The sequence below is a fragment of the Tasmannia lanceolata genome, unplaced genomic scaffold, assembly GCF_043159265.1.
Source record: "Tasmannia lanceolata isolate RefF3 unplaced genomic scaffold, GAP_Taslan_0.1 ptg000005l, whole genome shotgun sequence".
Classification (NCBI taxonomy): domain Eukaryota; kingdom Viridiplantae; phylum Streptophyta; class Magnoliopsida; order Canellales; family Winteraceae; genus Tasmannia; species Tasmannia lanceolata.
The window spans coordinates 16270899-16286618 of NW_027518682.1; the positions used below are offsets into that span (position 1 = coordinate 16270899).

Below are 15720 nucleotides of genomic sequence, written 5' to 3' on the forward strand. Positions count from 1 at the left end.
CTGGTCGATTAGGTTATGATTTGATCGGAGGTTTAGGCTATGGATCTTTAAAAGGGTTTTTCAGGCTTGAAAATGGTGAGAACTTCCAATAGGGTTTATAGAGGTTTGAAAGTTGAGATTCTTGTGAGTTTTATGTGAGGTTTAATCACTAAAACAATCTCTCAAAATCTCAAAATAAGATATTGAAGAATAAGGGAGATCTATGAATTTTGGATTTTTCTAGCTTTGGTTTATGAACAAAGAAAATAAAAAATCTAATTTACTAACTTGTTTGTGCTGATTTGATTAAAGAAATATAAGAGAATAGATGGGAAAACGCAATTCTATTCAATATTCCAAAAGTCTCTTACATCTATAAGAAAAGAAATTCTAAAAAATAACTTAAAACTTAAGCAACTAATCTCAACCATTCATCCAAAGTAAATCAAATAAAGTTAAAAAACCTATCTAAAACAGTAATCCCGTAGTAGAATTGTAACACTTACTAAAAACATTCATGATTTGTTCAAATCACATCGAAATCATGGGATATTGGACTCATTAGATAAGCAATTGAAAAACCTTTCTAATAATACCAAAAATAAGTCAAACAGATGAGATTTTGATGCCTAAAAAATTAGCTACAAATAAAATGACAAAAAATAAAAAAAGACACCCATGTCTATAGCAGAGTCTCCACCACCCGTCTCGTCCACATTTACGTTGTAAACCTTGAATTCAGGCCCAATGTTGATGTCTCTATCACTTCTTCATAGGTAACTGATTGTATGATTGAGATAATCTAAGGCCCTGTTCGTGTGAGATTATGATCATCGATTGTGAGACTCCAACTGAATTTTGGAGTCAAAATTGCAATAATTTTAATTATTTTTTAGTCAGATAATCGGCAGGGAGCAGACAATCGGACCAAGTTTAGCAACCATTCATACCGACGTGTACAATTTTAGGTGGTGGGCCAAATGAGCTAAGCACTTGACCCATCCGTGCCGCTAACATTCGTTTTCATTTCGTGCCCTAAACATTCATCTCCTCAGACCTCACATAACGCGGTTTGCTTTTTTTGAAAAAAAACCCCAAACCCCGCCAATACAACCACACCAAAACCCTCTCAAAACCCTCTTCGGATCTCACCCTCTCCTTTCTAACCTGATTGTAGCTGAATCTCCCCTCTCCACCGATCTACAATTTCACACCCTAACTTGCAGGATTTTAACTTCTTGTTCTAGGGTTTGTATCTCTCCAGGTTTTAGTTTCTTGTTCTAGGGTTTCTCTGCCTCCAGGTTTTAGTTTCGTGTTCTAGGGTTTCTATCTTTCTGTGATACAATTAATGTCGTGGGAAGACGAGACAATCGGTCCAGATGTTGCCATTGCAGGGCGTCTCATCAGCGATCGTATTGGTAGAGATGTTGCCACGCAGATCGATTTGGAAGAATCACTAGAGGCTTCGAGATACGCTAGTCACCCCTACTCGTCACATCCCAAAGAGGTAATCTTGATCTCTGAAAAATAAATTCAGATTTCTGTCATTTTTCTTTAATTTCTGTTCTTGCAATGGAATTTTGGGAATTCTTTGCATTGAATATATAGTTTTGTGATGTAGGTGTCTGCCTTTTTTGGCTTCTTCTTGATGTATTTTTATGTCTTTATCATCTTGTTGATACAGTCTATTGAGAAGGTAGATATGGTCTAAGAAAAAATGGGGTTTTAACAGATTTAGCTAATTGTCTATGATTTATAGCGATTGGGACATTTGAATCCAAATGTTGAGCTTACAAATTTGATCACAGGGCACCCACTTAAAACAATTGAAAAATGGGAGCTGCTTTAATGCAGCATTTAGTCCTTTAGGAACTTTTTTCTAGCCATTTGGATGCACGGATTATATAATGAGGATTATAAAATCCTGGATTCTAGGATTTACAAACTAAAACCTGGATTTTATAAGTTAAAACATGATTTTTATATGCTAAAACCTGGATTTTACAATCTTGAAAATGTACGATCCAGGTTTTAGCTTATAATATTCTGGTTCTAGCTTATAAAATCCAGCTTTTAGCTTGTTAAATCCAGGATTAAGCAACACTATCCTTATCCAAACCCTTTTAAGTGTGGATTGATGTCAGAATATGCTCCCACGGATAGGCTGTGCATATTAGAACATGCTCACATGGATAGGCTGTGCGTGTACATCCCAATTATTTTTCAGAACTGATTTTTTTATTCCTTTTTATACATATCATGATATCCACATTTGTCTGCATTGGTGAATGCTTTTTATTTCTGGATATAATTGTTTAGAAATTATAAGAAACCCATGGGTAGATATATTAGATGTTACATTTCCTTGGCTACTGTGTTGCAGTGGCCTCCCTTGGCTGAAGTGGTGGATACTCGGGATCTGCCTCCTGTACTGGTTGAAAGATATAATAAAGCTGGTGGAGAAGGAACTGCTCTGTGTGGAATTTTTCCAGAGATACGCCGAGCTTGGGCATCAGTGGACAATTCATTGTTTCTTTGGCGCTTTGATAAGTGGTGAGATTTGTTAATAGAAAAAGAATAGCAGGGAAATATTGATTTTTTGACTTTATGATTATATATATTTTTGTGCACATGATGTGCATACTACATATATTTGCGCACATGACGTGCATACTAAATACATGCTACCTACCATTAATATAAGATAAAATATCATAATCTATGAATTATGAGTTATGGTACATGATGTGCATACTACATAATGCATACCTCTCAATGCCACACAAGATAATTAGGAGTCAAGTGGAAGTTGTCATCATCTCCATCTCTACAAGGGTAATATCCATGTGGAAAAATGTAATAATTTGTCCATTCTTGAAAAAAAATTGCCCATATACATGAGCATCATCACCCCCACCCCCTAATGGAAAATGTCCATAAAAATTTACATGGTGGGGTTGTAGATCAACAATATTCGACACCCCAATATCATCATCGCAAGAAGGCTGGGGCTGAGTACATAATTGGGTTTTCATAGTTATCCACCCCCTGCCCCCAATGTCGCGGGGGAGACCAAGTTATTCAATCGATCATATACATGATATGGTCAGTATCACGCTCACCACACTCATCATAACAAGCCTCCATGTGGACTTCCTCAGCACGACCAAAATCGATGTCGCCACCTTCATTGATACAAACATGACCACTACCATGAGTATTGTGAAACAACCAATCACTCCAAAAGCTTAAGCTGTTGGAGTTGGTGTTATTTAATCATTTATACTTCAACACTCCCCCTCACATGTGGCTCCTCTTTTTTTTTTTCTTTTTTTTGGGGGGGGGGGTTGGCCTTACACGTGGACTTGTAATGTCGAGGAGTTGTGAGTTTTGAACCCAGAACCTGTTGCTCTGATACCATGTGAAACAACCAATTACTCCAAAAGCTTAAACTATTGCAGTTGGTGTTATTTAATCATTTATACTTCCAACAAGTATCTTTATCATCGTCATCTGTGATACCTATCTCGTGTTCTTGTCTTCCTTGCCCTTTACTAACTTGCACAACCTCCATTCCGTCCAATTATTATTGTGCTCTTGGCTAAGGGAAGCAGGTTCAGTTTTTGCTATCAATGGATTTGCCAGATCACCATCATAAAAAATATACTATTAAGTTAATTGGATCACAATATCTTTCTACTTCGTTTAGCCTCTTCTTATTTGCAAGTCATGAACACATATTATAACATGCATACACAAGCTTCTCCAATTTCTATATTTTCATCGTATTCTTCATTTTCGTTTCATGCGTTTAAATGTCCACATTCTCTAGTTCCTCTCACAACCAGACAACGAGCATGCTTGCCTGAGGATCTAAATTTATAACTTCCGTATTTTAGAGGCACTTCCTCCGTGGTTCATCCTGCAATTAGTTAAAGAGCTAAACATTGGCATATTAGTTTTACTAAAGAGTAAAGTCTGAGGAGTAAGGACCCTACTTGCTATCCAATATTTGTTTCCTATTAACTAACAAGTAAGGTCTCGTTGATCCTCCAGTATGTGGGAATCACTTGAGTCGGCTATGTTGAAATTGAACTTCGAGCTTGACCCTGGCCTAACTGGAGTTGGGGGTCTCCATAGAGATTATCAGGGGGTGACAACATTAGCCTTCTTGGTCCCTATAGGGATGGACGGATGGTGGACTCAAATGAGGCAGAGATCAGATAGCAGCTCCTTAGACCGTTTGATAGTATAGGAGGACTCCCAAAATGTGATCAGATTGCTGAAGGGTAGTCTGTCTCATCCTTGGAGATTCACGCATTGGATCGATGAGATCCAAAATCAAGTGCTGGGATTGTCTATTTCTTGTCAACATTTCAGACGAGCTGCAAATTCTGAGGCTCATAGGCTAGCCGGAGCTCTGGTTGCCAAGGAAAGGCTAGAGATATTTAACTTTCTCCCCCATTGAGGGCTTTTTCTGTTGTACTTTCTGTCTTTCTTTTTTCTTTCTTGTATTGACTAGCTCGGTCATCAGGGTGCTTTCCCATTCATTCAATAAATTTTTCATCATTTCAAAAAAAAAAAGAAGAGAGAGAAGAAGAAACAATTAACAAATATCAATACTTGAGTCAGTTCATACTAGTGTTTACAAACACTGCCAAGAATGCGGTTTATGCGGCTGACGCGGTCATAAATTGGGAGAGTCAAAGGAGTTTTTATTGATTCTATAGGGCAAATCGTGGAATGTGGAAGCGGTGCAACTCGGAACCTGGCCAAGGTAAAAGGGAATCGGCTCGGGCGAGTTCTGAGTCGAGTCAACAAGTTTTCAAACACTGTTTGTACAGGCAATCTTTATAAATAAAGCATCAAGTTTTTGTAGGCTTTCTTTAAAATCCTAGTTTGTGACATGTCACAACCCACACATGGACTTCAGGCAAGTTCATATCTGGCTCAAGTCTGCCTATAATCTTTTTGGGTTGAGCCATCACTTCTGGATGTTTGGACTTTGGAGAAGTTCCCACTTCCAACTATATTAGAATACTGGATTAAAGAGGTAGGCTGCAAATTTTAAAAGAACAATGAAATGGGTTGACCAAATTAAGCATGTCACAACCCACGCATGCAAAAATAGTAAAATATATTTAATTGTTATTGAGATTTTAGATGTAGATCTTGCACACAAATTTTGGACTTCAGAGAAGTTCATATCTGGCTCCAAGTCTGCCTATAATCTTTTTCACGTCTCGTTGTTTGAACTTTGGACTTCGGAGAAGTTCCAACTTCCAACTATGTTAGAATACTTGACTAAAGAGGCAGGCTGCAACATTTAAATGAACAATGAAAAGCATTGATCGAAGTAAGCATGTTAAGTTTGCATTTTGTAATATAAATAATAAATATACTATTATGTATTAATATTTGCTCAGTGTAAATCATGGTGGAGCTGCTCTCCCATTTTTTTCAGTAACATTTCAAATTTCTTGTGATATCTAAATATTGCTGAATTGCAAGTTTTGCTTGATCCATCACCTCATATATATGATCTATGGTAGGTTTCTTATCACCATCTATCCAATTTCAAGACCTACAAGAGGCTCTAGGCTCTTTATTATCTTGTCAGCCTTGCTCCACAATTCCTCATCTATAAGCACAATTTTCACAACTTCCTCTGCATTACTGCTCTTTGCGTTTCAAAATATGACCCCGCCCCAGCATTTGAAGTATAAATCTACCTCAATCCCATCTTATACCTACATAGGCTCTCAAGAGCCAAATAGTGGGTTGTTTGAGCATTCCCGATTATAGTAATCCATGTTTTTTTTTTTTGAAATGGGTAATAATCCATGATTATTAGTCTATTTCTTCAAAAGATCTACCAATCCAAATGTTTGTAAATGAAGGAGGCTGTCTCTTTCATTTTTCAATCACTGATGCCACATCACTTAATTCAACAAAATTGATGCAACATGCTGCACATGGGGTCCAAAACAAATGTACCTCCTTAGGGGGCTCTTCTTGCTTCTTTTTTTTGGATTTTGTGTTTTTTCCCTATGTGAACTCTTTCCTTGTGCTCCATGATCTTTGTATATTAGATTTTTCATTTTGTTTTGATACAATTTTCTACTTCAAAAGAAAGACTGGTAACTACTTTTTTTACCATTCTTTTTGTAATACAATTTTAGTCTTGGTTATTTTAACATCAATTGCTAAATATGTATCCGGGTGTCCCATAGTTTTTTGTCTACTAGATCTAGATTGATTACACACACTAGCCTTCTTTGTAGCTTCATAATGACTCTAGATCCTGTGCTCATCCACCAGTGACCATTTTATTTTCTGAAGGTAGAACCATATTTGGCATTTATCATAGATCTCCATAGAAATTCTTGGTCTTTGCAAAATTTCCAGAGCCATTCCCAAAAAGGGCTTTATTCACAGCTTTTAGCCTTCTAATGCCTAGTCCTCCCTCTTTGCAGGTCTTACAAACATCATTCCAATTTACTAGATAATATTTTCTACACTTCTTTATCATTCCATAAGAAGTTTCTTTGATATTGTTCGATTCTATTGATGACAGACATCGGACAATGAAAAAGCGACATATAATGTAGCTGTAGATTAGCCAATACTGCTTTAATCAGAGTAATTATACCGCTAAGAAATAACTCTCTTTTTTTCCAAGGGGATAATTTCCATTCCCCCTACTTGACCATTGGATCCCAAAGGCTTTTTGCAGGTCTACCCACGCAAAGAGAAAGGCCTAATTAAGAGTTAGGGATGCGACTCGTCTTGTATCCCAAGACTATTGTTATAATCCTTGGTTGCAGGGAGGGCCCTATCCCGAACTCTTACTTAGGGTTTCCATTGCAAGTTGGCCTCCGGAAGGTCTTTGGGATCCTGTCATTGAGAGAGTGGAGAGAAGGCTCTTTCCTTAGAAGAAAAGTACCTTTTTCGGAGGGCCCAGATCACCTTTATCAAACCTGTCCTTGCAAATCTTACTCCATGCTACATGTCTCTCATTTCGACACCCAATCAACTCCAAAGGAATCTCTTGTGGAATGATAAAGAGGAAAGAAGAAATTTCATTTCATGGAAATTCTAGAAATATCAATAGCTTTCCTAGACAATTGTGTTGATACTTTATTCTAGGAACTTTGTTGAGGTCTTCTTTCTTGCACATTTAGTTTCTGGTGCCACTTTTCTGAATGAAAGTTTGTTGGATTGATTGTGAACTTTATATGGTAGGTTACTTAGGTATTTATTGTTTCTAACGTCTCTTTTTGCTTAGGGATGGTCATTGCCCTGAATATAGTGGCGAGGAACATGCAATTTGCGCTGTTGGACTTGCCAAATGCAAACCCAACATTTTTGTGGAAGCCATCAAATACCTTTTGGTGTTAGCCACTCCTGTTGAGGTAGGAGTATTGTTATTTTCTTTACTTCTTTTTTTAATTAAGTTAATTCAACTATGGCAGCTATTCTTGTTTTATTCTTTACGTTATCCATAGTGGATTAAAGTTTCAGCTATCCTTTGCTTGATGGATATTAATGTTAGAATAGTTATTGTTAGAAACTTACCGACTTCTCCAAAAGCTTAAGCTGTTGGAGAAGGGCAGTATTTAATCTTTTATACTTTAACACTCTTCCTCACATGTGGCCCACTTGGCAAACACGTGGCACATGGGGTCCCACCTTGGACCGACCATTACATGTGGATTTTTTTTTTTTTTTACATCGGGGAGGTTTGAACTTGAGACCTTTGGCTCTAATACCATGTTAGAAACTTACTGACTTCTCCAAAAGCTTAAGCTGTTGGAGAAGGGCAGTATTTAATCTTTTATACTTTAACAGTTATTCATCTTTTTCTTAATCCCAAACACAAATGCATGACCGCTTTGGTTCGTTTTAGTTTATGAAGATTCTAATCTCACACTGAAGTAGTAGTTTTTTTATTTTTTTTGTTATAATATGAACACTCCCATGTTTTGATATTGGCACACCTCTAGTCCTATTTTTATTTAGGACTTATTTATCTGTTGCAATTCAAAAAAAGCTTTCAACAACCGACAAGCAGAATTCCAATATCAAAGGAAATGTGGATGCAATTCTTGTTGCATACTATACGCTATAGATACATACATGTTTATTTATGTTTGTATATGGGAATTGTATTGGTATTTGGCACTGATAAAATTAGTCACTTCACAGACTTGTTTATTTGATTTCTTTAGTAATGAATGTGGTGTTTACTGAATACTCATGCACCCCTTTTGTGTTGTGGTTAGTTGATTCTTGTAGGAGTATGCTGCTCCGCTAGCGGTGATGGAGGAGATCCATATGCAGAGCTATCCTTACAGTCTTTACCTGAGTATACTATATCATCTGATGGAGTCACTATGACGTGCATTACATGCACGGATAATGGTCATATTTTTTTGGCAGGCCGCGATGGACACATTTATGAGATACAGTATACAACTGGGTCAGGATGGCATAAGCGTTGTCGTAAAGTTTGTCTCACAGCAGGTGTGGGTAGTCTTATTTCAAGGTACATTACATTTATCTTAACCTCTTAGGCAAATTTTAGGGGTTTCTTCTTCTGTAGTTTTTTATATGCTGTGTGCTGTTACATTTCCTCTATATATGTCATGGTATTGCTGGCAATTTTTATTTTCATGGACAGTAATCCTAGTTTATGTTTTAGTGGTTTATATTAAAATCTTTATTTCACCTGTTGGGAACAAAATAATGTACCATGGCGTTCAAGATATGTTATAGCATCATATGCTAGTGTCTATTTCACAATATCATCAGACTCTTGTTATCCTTGCAGTTAAGTTTCTCAGCTCAAACATGCTATTTTGTCCTTCAGATGGGTTGTACCAAATGTTCTTAAATTTGGATCCATTGATCCAATTGTTGATATGGTTATTGATAATGAAAGGCATATTCTATATTCAAGAACGGAAGAGATGAAACTTCAGGTGTTTGATCTGGGGGTAAATGGTGATGGCCCACTTAAGAAAATTGCAGAAGAGAGGAACTTGATTGATCGAAGGGATGCACAGTTTGGAGGTCGTCGGTCTGCAGGATCAAGAGTAAATCATCCAGCAAAACCATCTATAGTTTGCATTGCTCCTTTATCAACCGTGGAATCAAAATGGCTACACCTTGTTGCTGTTTTGTCGGATGGTAGAAGAATGTACCTCTCCACTGCTCCATCTAGTGGACATAGTGGTTCTGTTGGAGGTTTAACCGGATTAAGCAATTCTCGTCCGAGACCATGCTGCTTGAAAGTTGTGACAACCAGGCCTTCACCTCCTTTGGGTGTTGGTGGTGGGCTTACTTTTGGAACCACATCCGTAGCTGGTAGAGCCCCGTCTGAGGATCTTGTGTTGAAGGTAGAAGCGGCTTATTATTCCACTGGCACTCTTGTCCTTTCTGATTCATCGCCCGCAACCATGTCCTCCCTTCTGATCGTGAACAGGGATTCAAGTACACAATTATCTCTCTCTGGTAACTTTGGAGTGAGTGCAAGAAGTTCTCGGGCCCTGCGTGAATCAGTATCATCCCTAGCCATTGAAGGTCGAATGCTTTTTGTGGCCGATATTTTACCTCACCCAGATACTGCAGCCACAGTCCAGTCGTTGTACTCAGATGCAGACTCTTGTGGTTTCGAAGTCTTAGGGGAATCACATGAGAATGCATCTGGAAAACTTTGGGCTAGAGGAGACCTGGCAACTCAACACATCTTACCTAGAAGGAGGATTGTTGTCTTGAGCAGCATGGGCATGATCGAAGTAGTTTTCAATAGGCCGGTGGACATTCTGCAAAGTTTGTTAGAGTCCAATGCTCCAAGATCAATATTAGAGGACTTCTTCAATCGATTTGGAGCTGGAGAAGCTGCGGCCATGTGTTTAATGTTGGCGGCAAAGCTAGTCTATGTTGAAGACAACCTAATAAGTAACACAATTGCTGAAAAAGCGGCTGAAGTATTTGAGGATCCAAGAGTCGTTGGAATTCCACAACTTGGAGGTAGTAGTGCATTGTCAAACACTAGAACTCCTACTGGAAGCTTCAGCATGGGGCAGGTTGTTCAGGAAGCCGAGCCGGTATTTTCTGGGGCCCATGAAGGACTTTGTTTGTGCTCATCCCGGTTGCTTCTCCCAATGTGGGAGCTTCCCGTGATGGTCGTTAGGGGAGAAGTTGGTTCTGATGTTGGGTTTGAAAGAGGGGTTATTATTTGTAGACTTTCTGTTGGTGCAATGCAAATTGCTGAGAACAAAATTCGCTCCTTAGAGCAGTTTTTACGGTTTAGAAGAAATCAGAGAAGGGGGCTCTATGGTTGTGTTGCCGGACTAGGAGATTTAACTGGTTCTATTCTGTATGGAGCTGCTTCAGATTTAGTCGCTGGTGAACGAACCATGGCAAGGAATATGTTCGGCACTTATTCAGGGAACATTGAATCAGGTAATGGGATGCCATCTAATAAAAGGCAACGACTTCCATATAGTCCTGCAGAACTGGCTGCCATGGAGGTAAATCAATTGTTGCTTGGTTCATATATATATATATATATATATATATATATTTTAATGGTTGCTTGGTTCCATATTGTCCTGTGTAAGGCCATTCCCTCTCTTTTACTAACTTCTATTGTGTGTCATATAGGTGAGGGCAATGGAATGTATTAGACGATTGCTTCGAAGATCCGGTGAAGCACTTTTTTTACTTCAACTTCTTTCACATCATCATCTTACGCGCTTGGTTCAAGCATTCGATACTAGTTTACGCCAGCAACTAATTCAATTGACTTTCCATCAACTAGTATGTTCTGAGGAGGGTGACCAGCTTGCGACGAGGCTTATAGCTGGACTTATGGAGGTAATTCTGACCAGTTAAATAAATTCCATAGCAAATTCCTGAGACCCCTCTACAATATTGGATTTATCGGCCATTTCAGTCTGCGAATGTGTTGTAATTTGCATTCAGAACTTGATTGCTATTTACAAAATATAAAACTTACCGTTCTCATTTTTTTCCAGTACTATGTTGGTCCGGATGGCAGGGGGACAGTAGATGATATCAGCGGAAAACTAAGGGAGGGTTGCCCGAGTTATTACAATGAGTCTGACTACAAATTTTTCCTAGCGGTAGAGTGTCTTGAGAGAGCTGTTGTCACTCCCGACCCTGAGGAGAAGGAAAAGCTCGCTAGAGATGCTTTAAATTTCTTAACGAAAGTCCCAGAATCTGCTGATTTGAGCACTGTATGCAAACGATTTGAAAACTTAAGGTCAGCTTTGCTTATTATGACAAGGGTTTTATTTGTATTGTTTATCACTGTATTTTTTATTTGGCATTTTTTTGTAGCCTGTTTTTCCTTATAATCAAGATGTTAATTGCGACAAACTAATACTGAATTGTTTCAAGTATTGTAGATTTTATGAAGCCGTGGTCCGATTGCCTCTTCAGAAGGCTCATGCTCTTGATCCCATGGGTGATTCTCTCAATGAACAAATTGATGTAAGCCGCCGTGAAAATGCCCTTGCTCAACGTGAGCAATGCTATGAGATAATCACCAATGCCCTTCGTTCTCTGAAGGGTGAAGTTGTGAACCGAGGGGCACAAAGGGAATTTGGCATTCCTGTTAAATTTACTGCCGGGCGACCTGCCCTTGACCAGGCTTCTCGGGACAGATACATACGTCAGATTGTTCAACTTAGTGTTCAGTCATCCGACAGAGCTTTTCATGAGCATTTGTACAGGACAATGATTGTACTGGGCCTTGAAAGTGAATTGCTGGAGTATGGAGGATCCGATTTGGTTCCTTTTCTGCAGAGTGCTGGCCGAGAGCCGATACAAGAGGTTGGGCTGCTTGTACTTCAGCTTTAAGCCCTGAGATTGTTTGTCAACAATGTTTAAAATTTCAGTTTCGGTGTTGGTTTCAGCAGTGGCCGAAACTGAAATTTCGGTCAAAATTCGGTAATTAAAATTTTTTTTTGGCCGTGTTCCAAAATTTCAGTAATTTCGGCCAACATTTCGTAACAACCCAAAAATATTAGAAAAAATAAAAAAATATAGAAATGGCCGAAATCTGGGCCAACCCTGAAGTCATGTACTTTTGGTGTCGGCCTGGCCGAAATCCGAAATTTCTGCTGAAATTTTAAACCATGTTTGCCAAGATGAATTTATTGTGGTTCCCTTGAAATTTCTCGATGCTCTTAAAATTAACACCTCTGAAATAAGTCTCAGATTGCAATGTTTTCAAAGCTTTGTGAATAATATCTGATGGGCTTACTATCTTCGCAGTCTTATATCATTTTGTTCTTTTTTTCTTTTTTTCCTGTAGGTTTGGGCTGTTTCTGCTTCTTCGGTAGGTCATTTGAAGGAATCTACTCCAAGTCATACGAAGTATCTTGAACTGCTAGCACAATATTATGTCTTGAAGAGACAGCATATACTAGCAGCTCACGTCCTCTTAAGGTTAGCAGAAAGGCGCTGTGCTAATGCAAGGGATGGCCCTACCCTAGAACAAAGGTATGTTGAGGAAAAACTGTTTTTAATATATATTTTTTTCTAGTGGTGGATCGTTTTTATTTTGTAAAACTTTCGTTGAACTTTGTGATTTCCAAGTTCTAACTGAAAATATGCTAGGTGTCTGTTATGATTTATGACATATGTTGTCTTGGCTGAACCAGGCGTCAGTACCTCAGTAGTGCAGTTCTGCAGGCAAAAAGTGCCAGCAACAGTGGTGGTCCAATAAGTTCAACAGGGGGTACTTTTGATAATGGATTGTTGGATTTGGTGGAAGGGAAGCTTTCTGTTCTTCGATTTCAAATGAACATTAAAGAACAGCTGGAAGCTATAGCATCGATGTTAGAAGATTCTTCTGGAACAAGTGAATCACTTCCAAACAACCCACTTCCGCAAAGGGATCTTGTTGCTGATGGAAGTCTTGCACAAGCTGCCAAAGACAAAGCCAAGGAGATATCAATAGATTTGAAGAGTATTACCCAATTATACAATGAATATGCAGTTCCATTTGAGCTTTGGGAGGTATGTTTTTGACGATAGGGTATCCAGATAAGCATTGATATGATTATTTACATTGAATAATTGGATTTTGAATTTACACCAGTGACAATTTGTCACTTAGAACCTATTTATCGGTTATGTTTGATAAATTCATTTTATTGGAAATGAAAATTGTCATCTGAAATGAAATGTTTCTGCCGAAATTTAAAACCATGGATTTGTCGTGGTGTCAGAGTTCAGGGAGATTCATCAAGTGAAGACATTTGGATTTTTGCAAAGGATCCAAATATGTCTTGTTTGATACTATGGACATATCTGAAAGTTAGCTAAAAAACTCATAAATAGATCCCTGCATCCCAAATCCCAACTAGGAAAGAAAAAAACAGATACAAACTGCCAAAAGAGGCAGGCAGCAGAACATTGAAGTCTTGAATTCTTTTTCTGCAGGTCATGGGTCATCATTGAAAACACAGATGGCACATGGTTGATATGGGCCGTATTGGCATCCGAGCATTCGGATAAGAGTTTTTTATGTCCTTGAAGATATTTCTCCACCGTCAATGAGGACACTCATCCTTTAGTACTTGATCTTCGTCCAGTAGAAAGTGGAATTCACCTAGGTTTGCAAAACTTTTGTTGCAGGTGTTAACCATGGATAAAATCTAAATTTCCATCAGAATGTTACTTAACCATTCATTTCGCAGAGTGACCCAAATATCATAGGGGTGCTGGGAGCCTGGGAGGGGGAGAAATTATCACATATAGAAATTCAATATTTCACATTCTCCGAAAAAAGGAATATGTAAATTGACCCAACTTAGCCACACATCAGGCAGTTCAGTAATTATTTTGGTTACTATTGAGCTTGAACAGTTCATTATGCCTTTTGAGAATCAATCATTGGTTTCCTACCACGCTAAGCATGGGTATCTTTTATTTTTCAATTTTAAGCTATGACATTTCCAGAACTCTAACAGATCTTCACAATTTTCTAAGCCACTAGATTTGGATATAGAATTCCGTTTCTAATTTTCTTGACTCTGGATGTCAGTATGGAATAGTTACTTCTCATTACCTAAATAGCTGCTTTGTCTTATAACTTCGGGCTCTGGGGTCATCCCATCCTGGAGATTATTGTTTTTCTAATAAAATTTTAGTTGCTTTCCAAAAAAAATGTTAAAGTAATATTTTCCATGCACTTGCTGTTCCGCTCAGGTTTGCCTGGAAATGCTCCACTTTGCAAACTATTCTGGAGACATTGATAGCAGTATTGTCCGAGAAACCTGGACTAGACTTCTTGATCAAGCTCTTTCAAAAGGTGGTGTTGCAGAAGCTTGTTCTGTACTGAGGAGGGTTGGATCTCAGCTTTATCCTGGAGACGGGGCTTGCTTCCCTTTAGATACATTATGTCTTCATCTTGAGAAAGCAGCACTGGTACATTATATTATATAATCTCTGCTCCTTTTTTTATTTTTACTTTTCTTTTTTTGCAAGGTTAGCTATCTTTTCAAGAGTAATAGTTGTTAAATAGTTACACTCTTAATGGAAATTGATGTTATAGGTTACTATAGCTTCTTGTTAAAAATACTACCACTACTACCATGGTACCACCACTTTTTGGATTCCTTTTTTTTTAAGTGACTACCTTTTTGCAGGAACGATCAGTTTCAGGGGTCGAACTTGTTGGGGATGAGGATGTCGTGAGGGCTCTTGTTGCAGCTTGCAAGGGCGCAGCGGAACCTGTATCAAGCTCATATAACCAAATGCTATCAAATGGAGCTATTTTGCCATCGCCAAATCTCAGGTTGCGCCTTCTCCGGTCAGTGCTTATGGTCCTTCGTGAGCAGGCAATGTCTGTACTTGCACAAAAAATGGGTACGAGTGCCACTGGGACTTCCCTCATTCTTGGTGGAACATTGAGACTGGGGGAACCCGCTGTCATGAGCCAAGGGATTCGAGACAAAATCGCAAGTGCGGCAAATAGGTCATTTTCTTCCCCTTCTTTTATTTTTTCCACTTTATTATGCCTTTTATTCAAGACATGACCAAATTATCGTTGATTTTGTGACACCCTTAAAGTTTATTTGGTATTTCAAGTGAATTTTTCCTTCGTTTTTCTGCAGTGTCCAATTATACTTGAAAAACATGGCTAGTTTATTTTGCCGTTGTGTTTCATATCATCTGGTTCTTATTTTCATTGAAGTTAATTGACATGGCCAGTTTTATGTTTGATTTTTCAATGTCAGGTATATGACTGAGGTGCAGCGGCTGTCCCTTCCCCAAAGCCAAACTGAGCCTGTTTGCCGAGGCTTTCGAGAACTTGAGGAAACACTGTTGAGTCCCAATTCATTTGAGCCATTTTGACAGTTCTAATTCATGAGTGTATCATGTGCAAATTTTCGTGTAAATTATCTCAGCTAGTGTCTATTGCATGAACTAATAAAGTTGTATTTTTATGTTTTCTTTTGGGATCTGCAATTAAATTCCATACTTTCGTTCGCACTTGGGGTTTAGGAAATATGTACGGGAAGAAAGTGAATTTACCTTCTTGTTTGCAGTCAAATTTGCCAAAAAAGCAACGTAGCTCTATTGCATTGCGATTGAGGGTCTTACTGACTTACGCCTTCCTGGAAATTTGGCAAACATATTTAGTAAGTGCAATTTATATGAAAAACAGCTTTTTTGCATAATTTTTTAAATCTATCT

The 15720-nt window shown here is 38.3% G+C and overlaps 1 protein-coding gene across 1 annotated transcript; it reads left to right on the top strand.

The window, feature by feature from the left end:
- Window positions 1-978: 978 nt before the first annotated feature.
- LOC143877713 (nuclear pore complex protein NUP155-like) lies at window positions 979-15614 on the top strand. Its single transcript, XM_077379913.1, has 13 exons — window positions 979-1486; window positions 2363-2532; window positions 7268-7394; window positions 8265-8527; window positions 8852-10517; window positions 10651-10863; window positions 11025-11272; window positions 11418-11844; window positions 12329-12516; window positions 12678-13035; window positions 14230-14448; window positions 14670-14998; window positions 15261-15614. Exons 1-13 carry the CDS (start codon window positions 1328-1330, stop codon window positions 15376-15378), a joined length of 4485 nt encoding a protein of 1494 aa, XP_077236028.1. The 5' UTR covers window positions 979-1327; the 3' UTR covers window positions 15379-15614.
- The last annotated feature ends 106 nt before the right edge of the window (window positions 15615-15720 follow it).